Raw genomic sequence first — 13,658 nt, forward strand, 5'->3', positions numbered from 1 at the left:
GTGGGAGAGCCCACAACCTCCCTAGGTAACTGATTCCATTGTCGTACTGCTCTAACAGTCAAGAATTTTTTCCTGATGTCCAGCTGGAATCTGGCTTCCTTTAACTTTAGCCCGTTATTCCGTGTCCTGCACTCTGGGAGGATCGAGAAGAGATCCTGGCCCTCCTCTGTGTGACAACCTTTTAAGTATTTGAAGCTATCATCTCTCCCCTCAATCTTCTCTTCTCCAGGCTAAACATGCCCAGTTCTTTCAGTCCCTCTTCATAGGGCTTTGTTTCAAGACCCCTGATCATCCTGGTTGCTTCGGCTGGTACGCCTGCTGCGCCCCTTCCTAGAGTCAGAAGACCTAAAGACGGTAGTGCACGCGCTGGTAACTTCGAGGCTTGACTTCTGCAATGCGTTCTACATCGGGCTACCTCTGTGCCTAGTCTGGAATCTTCAATTAGTCCAAAATGTGGCAGCCAGGCTGGTCACTGGTACACCTAGAGGTGACCACATTACACCAGTTTTAAAGTCTCTTCAGTGGCTGCCGATTAGTTTCTGGGCGAAGTACAAAGTGTTGGTTATCACCTTTAAAGCCCTACATGGTTTGGGTCCTGGCTACCTGCGGGATCGCCTTCTCCCATACAATCCGCCCTGCACACTCAGGTCCTCTGGGAAGAATCTACTTCAGCTAGGAAAAAGTAGATTAACAACTGTTACCTAGAGGACCTTTTCTTCCGCTGCCCCCAGATTGTAGAATGGCCTGCCGGAGGAGATTCGTAGAGTTTAAAAAAGCAATAAAGACTGATCTATTCCGGCAGGCCTATCCAGTGAAATTTTAGAATGTTTTAAGGATGTTTTAAAGATGTTTTTAATCATGTGTGGTATGTTTTTAATCACTTTTTAACGTGTATTTTATATCACGTATGTATACTGTTTGTTTTATACTTTGAATTGTTTTAGTTTTTGTGAACCGCCCGGGGAGCTTTGGCTATTGGGCGGTATAAAAATGCAATAAAATAAATAATGAGGGGGGGAGGAGGGCGGCACACTCAAGGAGGGGCCCAGCTACGGTAAAGGCCAGCCCCACACCCGACCCCCTCGCACAAAATGCAAGCCAAAGCCTCTGCCCCTGCCTTCCCATGAGCCTGGATCCCAGAAATTAAAAGAGACCCCAGCGCCAAGCCCTGCACCACCCAAAGACCCCGTAAGCCCATCTGGAAAGGTACAGGGAAGGCCTGACCGGTCTTCCCTGATAACCTTGGGCCCACTAGATGCTGTTGTTGTGTGAGAGCAGAACCATCACCCTCTGTGCCGCAGACTGTCCCTCGTAGTCACTGCCGCTCCTCCATCCCCACGTGTTTGCTTGCTCAGCTGCAGACACACATCCTCCAGTTCTGCAGCCACGATTCAAAGAGCCAGCCAAGTCAGCAAGGAAGGAAGTCGCTGCCCACGTGACTCACCGGCTTCTTCACCTCTCAGTGAGCAGGGCCCCACCATCGCCATTTCTGGAGGCTGCTCTCGTTGCAGCCAAAGAAGCCTCACAATGGTGGGCCTCGTGCTGCTTCCCTCTTTCCTGCTGCTTCCCTCATGTTGGCTGCTTTAAGCTGGATCCGGCTGCGCTTAAAGGCATTTTAAAGGTGGCTTGTTTGCTTTCTTGTCCTCCTTGGAAGCCTCAATTCGAGCAGTGTGGGAAGGAGGGGAGCGCGGAAAAGTGGGGGCTGTCCCGGAAACATTAGGGTGTGCGTAGGCACACTTGGCACACCCCTTGCACACGCCTATGGTATTGAAGTGCAATGACAACTGTTGGGGTCTATTGACATGTACCATATCCTGCTTTCATACTGCTATATCCTGCTTGGTGTAGCTCCTACCTTTTATGTATTGCTTTCATAGTGGAATATCCTTCTTGGGGTAGATGAGCCCTGAACCTCAGTTGACACTCTCCTAAATGCGTCTTCTCCAGATGTTCCCTTGAAAGTTTTGCTGGACCCTCTCTACTATGGAGGTTGAGATTATTCTAACCTGTTTTGCAAGGTTGCTCTGCTGGTGTCAGTGATGCTGATGTCTGAGAATATGTCTGATATTCTACCTGCCTTAGAATATAGGCAGCAGACAGTCCGCATACTGAGAGTTGGGACAATGCCAGAGGAATCCACAAAACCATACTAGGAGTTGGGCTTTTATAAGAACCTGTGTGATGTAGCTAGGGGTCTTGGGCTTCTTAGGCCAAAGGGCGGGGGGGGGGGGGTGATTTTATATCACCATGCATAATGTTTCAGCTGTGAAGCACACAACGTTTTTCTTGTCTATGGGAATAAAGGACCAAGTGCGCCACCCTGAACTCCCTGTAGCAGACGTAGGATTGAAATGTTCATGATCCATCAAAATATTCTTAGGAAAATATGGGGAAGAAAGATGGAAAGATAAATACAAGCTTAAACTGCAGGCCCTTCTAGATCGAGCACCTTGAAAAACAATAGCGCATGAAAGAAAAGAAGATCAGACAGTGAAACACCACCTATATAATTCAGGTGGTCCAATTACCCCTTCCCCAGAGCTTGAGGCAGCTTATGAGAAGTAAAGCTGTAAAACCCAAAGGTGTAGAAAGTGGGAACGCCCCATTCCAAACTGAGAGCAGCTGTGTATGTGCAGGAGAATATTTCTGAAGAGAGAGTTCTTTCTTTTTTTCCGTAGGTGGCTGAGTATTTCACTGAAGGGGAAAGTGATCTCCAGGACGCAGGTCAAAGAGCTCTATCCAAAGAAGTCAAGCTGGAGGAGTCTGGGACTGTGGCCTATCTGGGTAAGAATTCTTTCTTTCTTTCTTTCTTTCTTTCTTTCTTTCTTTCTTTCTTTCTTTCTTTCTTCATTTATATACCGTCCATAGCTGAAGCTCTCCGGGCGGTTTACAAAAGTTAAAAACAGTAAACATTAAAAACAAATATACAAAGTTTAAAAACATAAAAAGCATAAAAACAACAGGATCCGTATAAAAACAGCTATTCTGGGTTCCATTAAAAAAAACCAACTCAGCTCATGCTGTTAAATGCCTGAGGGAAATGCCCAGTCATTTCATTTACCTTACTTGGTAAATGACAACGGACTGATTTTTTCTTCTTGGCCTTTGTAATTGGATTATTGGCATTCCTGCTGTCCAAGCTCTATTGATCTCTGGATGGCAAAGATGACTTGAGCAGCAGAGAGGGAGTGAACCTAGCCTCCTGTGGGAGGGATTTCCACAGCCTTGGAGCAGCTAACAAAAAGGTCCTAGCTCATATCACCAGCAATGACACCTCTGAAGGTGGTGGTCATGAAAGAAGGTTCTCTCTCTCCCCACTCTCTCTCTCTTTCGGATCTTAAAAACCAGGCAAGCTTGTATGAGACAAGGTAGTGTTTCAGGTAATAGCGGAGGGTGGGGGAAGAAAAAAGGAAAACCCCAATAGTGGTGCCAAAAGAACCAAATGCAGAGGGTTAGAACAAAGGATATAGCTTATTTAAAAACCAAAATCCGACACATTTTGGCTCCCTTTCCGTCACAATTAAAATCATATGTAAGAGATTCCACAGACTTCATTAAGAAACTTATGGAGTTGGGTAAAATTGACTCTAGTGATATAACGGTAACCTTGGATGTCACCTCTATATACGAATATACCACAAGAAGATGCATTAATATGTATAGCGAAGGCATTAGATTCCAGAGACAAAAAGATGCCACCTAGACATTATATTGCAGCTATTGCTGCATTTGTCCCGTCAAAAGAATATTTTTCATTTTATACCTAATTTTATTGGTAGACATTTGGCATATCTGTGGGCTCTCCAATGGCACCTGAATTGGCATGTCTGTATATGGGACATTTTGAAGAATTATATGTATATTCTGTGGTTAATCCATTTCATGAAAGTATTAAATTTTGGGTTATATACATAGATTTTTTATCTGGCAAGGAAACATAGATGAATTAAATTTCTTTTTTTTATATATATATATATTTTTAATTTTCTACAATACTTAAACATACACATTTACATTCACATAAAAACAACAACAACAACAACATACTGCATAATGTTCAATTTGAATACAAAATCTTATCTTAATAACATAATCAAAATAACCTACAAGTGCACCCCCCACCTCGGGATCTCATTCCTGATTCCAGAATCTCATACTTTCTTCTGCTGGTGGTTTCCCACTTCCTTTTGAAAACACAAATATTAGGAACTGTTTCCAAATTCCTTGAAAATCATTTGATTTAGCTATACCTCTTCTCCATTTAATATTACTTGTTAATTTATCATTAATAGCTATATCCCATACTTCTTTATACCATTCTTCAATAGAATATTCCCCTTGAATCTTCCAGTTCCTAGCTACAATCAATCTTGCTGCAATCAACAAATTCGTTATCAGTTCCTTAGTTTCCTTTTTACATTTAAAATCTTCTTCAAATAGTGACAGCAATGCAACTTTTGGTGTTCGTTCTATCTTCATTTCCACAATTTCTTCAATCTCCAAAAACACCATCTTCCACAATTTCTGAACATAGTTACATTCCCACCACATATGCAAATACGTTCCTTTAACCCCACAACCTCTCCAACAATTTTCTGATTGCTGATTGTTTATCTTATTCAATCTAACTGGAGTTAGGTACCACCTCCATACAATTTTATAATTCTCTTTTATTCTTACTGACATATTTCTCAACGCTCTTTGTTTCCATAATCCCTCCCAACCCTGTTGTCCTATTTGTACCTTCAAATCTGTCTCCCAAACCATTTTACCCGAATTATCCACCGTCCCTTTCTCTACCAATATTCTGTATATTTCACTCATCAACCCTTTTAACACTGTTCTTTTCTCCCTTTCATTATCTTTCTTAACTATTAGTTCCTCAAACTTTGTTAATTCTCTACACTCTCCATTATCTCTTACCCACTTTTTAGTCCACTGTTCTAATTGCCTATAATTTAACCAAGTTAATTTTTTATCCTTCAAAACCTCTTCCATATCCTCTCTTGTACTCATTCCTCTTAACCAATCCTTTAATTTCATTTTATTTTTTTCTATTAAAACTTTACTTAATCTACTCTTTAATTCCTCTGGGAAATTCTTCAACATTATTACCGGTGACAAAGGAGAGCCGCTTGGAAGCAGCTCCCCTTTATATTTACTCCAAATTTCCCAGTGAAACCTCAAGAGCGGGTTATTTATACTTTCCACCCATTTTTTTTTCCCTTCCATAAAAAATACATTTTCCAATTTAGTCTCTATATTACTCGTAATTTTTTCTTCCATCCAATCTAATTCCCCTAATCCTGTAATTGCCTCCACTATATATCTTAATCTATTAGCTACATAATATAATTTAATATTCGGGAGACCCAATCCTCCCTTTTTTTGGCTCAAATACCATTTACTTTTATTTACCCTCGCTTTCTTATCACCATTACAATAATTATTTATAATCCTTTGCCAACTTTTTAGCTCTAATTCTGAAATTTTTATTGGTAGCATCCTGAACACAAAATTAATCTTTGCTAAAATCTTCATTTTTATTAATGCTATTCTTCCAAACCAAGATAAATTTAACCTTTTATATTTTTCCAATTTTGCTAAAATCTCTTTTTTTAACACATTTAAATTCTCTTTCTCTAAACTCTCTAATTTCTGCGTAATTTTTATTCCCAAATATCTAATCTGATTCTTAACTCTAATTTCTCTTCCCTTTTCTTCCCAATCCTTCTCTTCCTTTTTAGTATAATTAAACAACATCAATTCTGATTTAGACCAATTTATTTTTAACCCCATAATATCCTCAAATTCTCTCAATTGTTGTTTAATTCTCCCCATCTTCTCTATTGGATTCTTTATCGTCAACAACATGTCGTCTGCAAACATATTCAATTTAATTTCCTTCATACTACCTATTCCTTCAATCTCCTCATCTTCTCGTATTGCATTCGCCAATAATTCCATTACCATTACAAATAGGACTGGTGAGAGCAGACAACCTTGCCTTGTCCCTCTGGCTAGTCGTATCTTATCTGTCACACCATCATTCACTACCACTATGGCTGTATTTTGAGAGTATAACTGTTCTATTATCGCTTTAAATTTATTTCCAAACCCCATTTTATTTATAACCATCTTTAAAGCTTGTCAGCTCACACAATCAAAAGCCTTAAAAATATCCAATGCCAGAATTCCCGCTTTAACCCTAGACTTATTTATCACCTGTATTGCATTTAATACTCTTCCCACTAAATTAGGCATCTGTCTACCTGCCACAAATCCACATTGATCCTCCCCTATATATTCCTCTATAAATTTATTCAACCGCCTTGCTAAGATAGTTGAAAAAAGCTTAGCATCTTGGTTTATTAATGAAATAGGTCTATATGAATCAGGGACAGTCAAATCTTTATCTGGTTTTGGTATTAAAATTATTAATGAGTGTTCCCATGATTCTGGCGTTCTATCCCCTTCCAATATGGAATTATACAAATTTATTAATTTTGGTATTAAAATTCCTTTAAAACCTTATAATATTCTGGTCCTAAACCGTCTACCCCCGGTGATTTACCCAGCTTCAAGTTCTCAATTACTTCTTCTACTTCTCCTTGCGTTATTACCTTCTCCATTAACTCTTTATGCTCTATTTTTATTCTCTTCTTTATATATTTTTCTATATAAGCTTCCAACTTTTGTTTTTGAGTATCCTTTCCCTTATACAATTCCTGATAAAACTCCTGAAAAATCTTTACTTTATCCTTCATTGTATGACAATACTTCCCTTGTTTATCCTTCAAAATCCCTATCCCGTTCCTGGCTTTTTCTTTTTGTGTGAGCCTGGCAAGCACTTTAGAATTCCTGTTACTGTTTTCAAAATACTCCCTTTTCATATATATTAAATTCTTTTGAACCTCCTCTAAATTTAAATTTTCTAATTGTTTTTTCTTTGCCTGTATTTCTATTAATTTATATTTATTTTTATGTTGCCAATAATCTTTCTCCATTTTCTTAATCTCTTCCTCCAATTGTTCCTGCTCTGCTAATTGTTGCCTTCTTAAATTACACATTTCTCTAATACATATCCCTCTCGATACTGCCTTCATGGTATCCCAAACTACTGCCCTTGACGTTCCTCCCTTCTCATTAATTTCCCAAGCCTCTATCATTTCTCTTTGCATTTTTTCTACCACCTTATTATACTTCAAAAGTTTTGTGTTTAGTTTCCACCTAAACGCTTCCTTATAATTCTTTTTAACTGTAAATTCTAAACTTAACAATGCATGGTCCGTTACCTTTATTACCCCCATTTCCATTTTACATACCTTACTTACAAACTCTTTTGAAACCATTATATAATCTATTCTAGAGTATGTCTGATGAACTGAGGAGTAATAAGAAAATCCCGGATTCAAGCCATTCAGTAAACGCCAACAATCTACATAATCTTTTTCTTTTACTAGTTTATTCAATATAGTAATATTATTTCTTTTTTCCACATTTGTGGGGTTTGATCTATCCACTCTATTATTCATTACCATATTAAAATCCCCAGCTAAAATTAGATATCCTTCCCTAAACTCCTCTATTTCATTAAATAAATTCATAAAAAACTCTCTATGTCTCTCATTAGGGGCATAAACATTTACTAATGCATATTGTTCACTTTCTATTTTCCCCTTTATCATAAGATATCTACCATTATCATCCTTTCTTACAGTTCCCAATATGAATCCACTTTTTTTTAAAATCAAAATTGCTACTCCATTTTTCTTTGACGTCCCTAATGACTTCTCATAATAAACAGACCACCTTGTCCGGATTTCATTTACGCCATCAAATTTTTGGTGTGTTTCTTGCAACATAATAATATCCGATCTTTCTTTATTTAACATTTGTTCTATTCTCCTCCTTTTCACGACTGCCCCCAGACCTTTAACATTGAGCGTTGATACTTTAATATTCTTATTCATAATCACCCTTTTGATTTTCTTTCCGATCCCGTGTGCTCTGCAACTCATAAACATATACCACACCAAATATAAAAATAAACCCTGAACCCCCCTTCATCCCCCTCCCTCCCACCCTAATGATCCCCCCAACCCCTCTTCCCCCCCACTACTACTTTCCCCCTCCCCATATCCCCGTGAGTCTATTATTCCGGCCATCTAACTTAGGGGAGAGGGGGGAGGCGGCGCCCCGCCATAACGGCACGATCCCTGTATTTAACTACTTATCATATTAATTATCTCATAACAACATTCCCCATTTACCCCGTCCCAGACGCCCCGGCTACGGCTCCATTCTCATCTCCAGCTCCAAAACTTGCATCATTACATAACCCCAATCTCTTCAGCAGCTCCTTGCCTTGCTCCAGAGAGGTTACTCTATGTTCACCCCCAGCATAGGAAAACTTTAAAAAAACTGGGTAACCCCAAGCATATCTCACTGTATTTTTTGTTAACGTTTCAGTTATTTGCTTAACGCTGCGCCTCCATTGGAGTGTTTGCTGACAAAGATCGTTGAATACTTGCGCTGTTTTGCCTTTATATTTAATCATGACCATAGCCCTCAATTTCTTCATCACTTGCTCTTTTTTGTAGTAACTGCCAAATCTCACAAGAATGTCTCTGGTTGATCCTCTATACTTTGCTCCTCCCACTCTATGGATCCTTTCAATATCACAGTCTTTTATATCCAAATCTGGCATCATATCGTTGAACCACTTCAAAACTATTTTTCTCAAATCCTCTCCTGGTTCTTCAACAAATTGTTTAATGCGTACATTGCAACGCCGCTCCTGATCTTGAAGTCGGATCAGCTGTAGATCTTGACTTTGAAATTTTAGCTCACAACTTTTTTCAAAGACATCCTGTTTTTTCACAAGTGCTTTAACTTCCACATCTAGCTTCTTTATCTCTCTATCATTAGCCGCGATCTTATCTGCTAGCACCCCCATTCGTGAAGCTGCATTTTTTTCATTAATATCCATCTTCTTGCTCAAAGTGGCAGTGCTATCCAGAATCAGTTTCTTCAATTCTTCCAATGCAGCTGAAATTGGCTCCGTGCCAGAACCCTCAGCCATTTTGATAGATCCGTCTGAATCACTTCCAGAACTTTGTAAGTCTTTTTCTACAGACACTTTCTCAAGACGGGCCAAATTATGATTAGAAGGATGAATTCTTTGCCAAGTAGCCTTCCCCGGGGTTTTTTTCCCTTTTTTTCTGATATACGGCATGGATCTATTTTTAACTCTCAGTCACTGTCCCGATTACAATCCATCGCGTCTCTCTCTTCTTACGCAGATAAACACTTTATTCTTCGATGCTCTTTTTTTTTTAGAGGGGTGAATTTACTGCCAATTAAACCTTTCTCTCAGATTAGGAGTATATAAATCATCACTTTATCAGACTAGAAGACAGGAGAGCTCTAACATTCCAAAGTTAGTTTCGCTTTCTGCTCCCCCCTCCTTCCGTCTGCTTGCAGCCAGAGAACGGGCTGTTTTTCTCCTCCTTATTCTGAGTCTGCTTCCAAAAAAACAGGATTTTCACCCTCTCTTAACAATCATAATCATCCTCCTTCACTTTCATTATCGACCCATGCCTTTTTAGATGAGATAATTAGCTTTTCAGATCCCCCCCTTCGGGAGCTCTCAAGAAGAGACCTTACCCGTCATGACGTCCGGCTCCGCCCCCGATGAATTAAATTTCTACAAATGGTAAAATATTAGAAGGGAGAACATCAAATTTGAAGTGACTTGTGATTACCACAATATTCATTTCCCAGATATCTGAAAAATGTGGAAGAGAGATTATATACCACTCTTTGTAGAAAAGCTACTGACTGGAAGAAACCTCTGAGATAGGACAGTGCACATTCTAGACATGTCAGGGAAAATATTCCATATGGCCAATTGATAAGTATGAAGAGAAATTGTACAAAAGACTCAGAAAAAAAATAAAGAAGAAAGGACGCGGTGGGAAGCAGTGTCATCCCTGGTGGGTCCTGCTCTGCCCGTGCACGGGCGCAAGGCCTGACTGCCGCTGTAGCCCCCAACCGGTGTTGACCCCAAGGTCCAGCCCTGGCAGTGCCCCTGCCCAAGAGACCCAGGCTCCAAGTCACCAGTCAGCCACAGAGCTCTTCCAGTTACTCTCTCAGGTCAACCTACCACACTGGGTTGTTGGGAAGATAAAAGTCGGCAGGACCACGTGTGCCACACTGGACTCTTTGGAGCTGATGTGGGACTGAAATGTTATTGGTCAATAATACATTTCTTAGCGAAAGAAGTGGGGAAGGAGGATGGAAAGATATTTAGAGCTTAAACAGCAGACATTTTCTACATCGAGCAACTTGAGGAAATATAGTGGCATGGAGGAAAACAAGATAGGACATTGAAATCTCAGCTAAGTAATTTACGTGGTCTAGTTTCCCCCTCCTCTCAAACGTAAGGCAGCTTAGAAGAAGTAAAGACATACAAACCAAAGGGGTACGAAGGAGGAAAGCCCCATCCCAAACTGAGAGCAGTGCTGTGTGTGAGGGAGAATATTCCTGAGGAGAGATTGTTTCCCTCTTTCCACAGCTGGAGTCCTTTGAGGAGGGGAAGATGGATCTCCAGGATCCAGGCCAAAGAGCTCTGACCCAGGAAGTCATGCTGGAGGAATCTGGAGCTGCGGCATCTCTGGGTAAGGATTCCTTTTCCTTAGTTGATGAATGACAATGGGGTGAATTTCTCTTCTTGGCCATTGCGATTCGGATGGTCCTCCACCAAGGCTAATGGATTCCAGTGGGCTCTGGAGGTTTTTTCTTATGGTATGAACTGGCATTCCTGTCAAAGCTGTGGTCGATTCCTGAAAGGCAAAGATGTCAACACCAGTGCTCCCAGGCCACTTCTCGTGTTGAGCTGACCCTTGGCCACCCTTTGATACACACCTACACTCAGGAAGCAAATGAGTAGACGTGGCACTGAGGGATATTTCCTCACCATCCCTGTGAACCAATAGGATGGGCATATTTGGAAGAGAGAAGAGGGGATGAGACCCTGTTGATTCTGTAGTTATTGCCAGCCGTTTTCCATTTCATTGGCTATGGCATCGTTCAGGAACTGCTGTCTGAATGTGGTGGGGAGTGGCAGTGGTTCCACACATGTTTTCTTGGCCATTTCCAGGAGGTGGGTGTGGGGAGTTTCTGCTTGATCCTGTGGTACTGTCGCTTTAGGGTCTCTCAGGCTTCCATTCTGTCCCATATTATGTCAGAGGTGCAATGGGGTGTGGGGGTGTGGGGGGCAGAAACACATAATTTCCCCAAGGCTGGAGAAATTGCAAATCCCTCCCCTCCCCCCTTGTTGCCTGAATGGCGGCGTCCTTTAACGCTGCAGGGGCAAAGGACTCACTGAGCGTTCTTGAAGTCTCAGCAGCACTCGGGCATGGCTCTGCCCCAGTGCCTTGTGGGTCTGCCTGGGCCCGAGAGGGCTGAACTCGCCCGATGCCACCGCAGGCCCAGGCAGATTTTTGCAACATCCTATATTGATGGTTCTGGGCTGGATGGACCGAGGGTCTGACTCAGTACAAGGCAGATTCCTATGTTCCTGTCCTATCAGTTATGAATTTATCTGATCAGCATCCTGAATGAGGGCAGTTTTGGCTGGTAGTTGGGCTTTCGACTACTCAGGCCTGTTGATTTTCCACAGCCTACGAAGGGGAGGGTAAACTCCAATCCCCAAGCGCAGGCCGCTGACCTGGTCACAACCCCAGGGCGTGGTTGGCAGGCATAAGAGACAACCACCTGCCTGAAGCTAAGCAGGTCTTGGTCCGGTCAGGGCTTGGAGGGGAGACCACCTTGGAACTGGGTTCCATGACGGAAAAAAGGCAGGATCTAAATGCAATGATTAAATGTATTAATAATATGTGTATGATTCAGGTGAGATTTTATTATTATTATTATTATTATTATTATTATTATTATTATTATTTATATATATAGCACCATCAATGTACATGGTGCTGTACAGAGTAAAACAGTAAATAGCAAGACCCTGCCGCATAGGCTTGCATTCTAATAAAATCATAATAAAACAAAAAGGAGGGGAAGAGAAATCAAACAGGCACAGGGTAGGGTAAACAGGCACTGAGTAGGGTAAAACTAACAGTATGAAGTCAGAACAAAATCAAGTTTTAAAATCTTTAGGAAAAAGAAAAGGTTTTAGCTGAGCTTTAAAAGCTGCGGTTGAACTTGTAGTTCTCAAATGTTCTGGAAGAGCGTTCCAGGCATAAGGGGCAGCAGAAGAAAATGGACGAAGCCGAGCAAGGGAAGTAGAGACCCGTGGGCAGGCGAGATACATGGCATCAGAGGAGCGAAGAGCACGAGCGGGGGAATAGTGTGAGATGAGAGAGGAGAGATAGGAAGGAGCTAGACAGTGAAAAGCTTTGTAGGTCAACAGGAGAAGTTTATATTGGATTCTGAAGTGAATTGGAAGCCAATGAAGAGATTTCAGAAGTGGAGTTACATGGTCAGAGCGGCGAGCCAAGAAGATGATCTTAGCAGCAGAGTGGTGAACAGAAACCAACGGACTGATGTGAGAAGAAGGAAGGCCAGTGAGAAGAAGGTTGCAGTAGTCTAACCGAGAAATAACCAATGCATGAACAAGAGTCTTGGCAGAAGAGACAGACAAAAATGATCGAATCCTGGCAATATTATACAGGAAAAAACGACAGGATTTAGCTACTGCCTCAATATGAGGAATAAAGGAGAGCGAGGAATCAAATATAAAGCCAAGACTACGAGCTTCCTTGACTGGAGTAAGCGTAACATCATTGACAATAAGAGAGAATGAGAGATGAGGAGAAGGTTTAGGAGGAAAAACAAGCAATTCAGTCTTTGCCATATTAAGTTTCAAACGACGATGAAGCAACCAAGCTGAGATATATGAAAGACATGCTGAGATACGATCGTGAACATCAGGAGAAAGATCCGGAGATGAAAGATATAATTGTGTATCATCAGCATACAGATGATATTGGAGGCCATGAGATTGAATAAGATTACCCAAGGGCAACATGTATAAAGAAAACAACAACGGACCAAGCACCGAGCCTTGCGGAACCCCTACTGAAAGGGGAAAAGAAGAAGATGAGCTGCCATTAGCCAACACGCTGAAAGAGCGACCCGCTAGATAGGAGGCAAACCAGTTATAGACAGAGCCACAAAATCCAAGGTCATGAAGGGAATCTAAAAGAAGATCATGATCAACCATGTCAAAGGCTGCAGTTAGATCAAGGAGAATAAGAACGGAATAATGGCCTTTAGACTTGGCAGTAAGAAGATCACTGGTAATCTTAGTAAGGGCTGTTTCAGTGGAATGCAAAGGACGGAATCCAGATTGAAAAGGATCCAGAGCAGAGTTACTAGAAAGAAAATCAAGACAACGAGAGTAGACCACACTCTCCAGGATCTTTGAAACAAACGGCAACAAAGAGACAGGTCAGTAGTTAGACAGAGATAGCCTATCAAGAGTAGGTTTCTTGAGAATAGGAGAGACTGTAGCATGTTTAAAAGCAGAAGGAAATGAACCAGAGGACAGAGAAAAATTAATAATATGAAGCAAGGAAGGGAGGATAGCAGGGATAAGATTAATAAAGACGCGAGAAGGAATCAGATCACGA

General features: G+C 41.1%; 1 protein-coding gene across 1 annotated transcript in view; it reads left to right on the top strand.

The window, feature by feature from the left end:
- Positions 1-13,658, top strand: part of LOC134395567 (zinc finger protein 420-like) — a 33,548-nt gene that overhangs the window by 14,777 nt on the left and 5,113 nt on the right. The window contains exons 5-6 of the mRNA XM_063121728.1: positions 2,679-2,784; positions 10,580-10,682. Of these exons, the coding sequence (XP_062977798.1) occupies positions 2,679-2,784; positions 10,580-10,682 (209 nt within the window). The remainder of the gene's footprint in view (positions 1-2,678; positions 2,785-10,579; positions 10,683-13,658) is intronic.

Source organism: Elgaria multicarinata, chromosome 3 (genome assembly GCF_023053635.1).
Source record: "Elgaria multicarinata webbii isolate HBS135686 ecotype San Diego chromosome 3, rElgMul1.1.pri, whole genome shotgun sequence".
Lineage (NCBI taxonomy): Eukaryota > Metazoa > Chordata > Lepidosauria > Squamata > Anguidae > Elgaria > Elgaria multicarinata.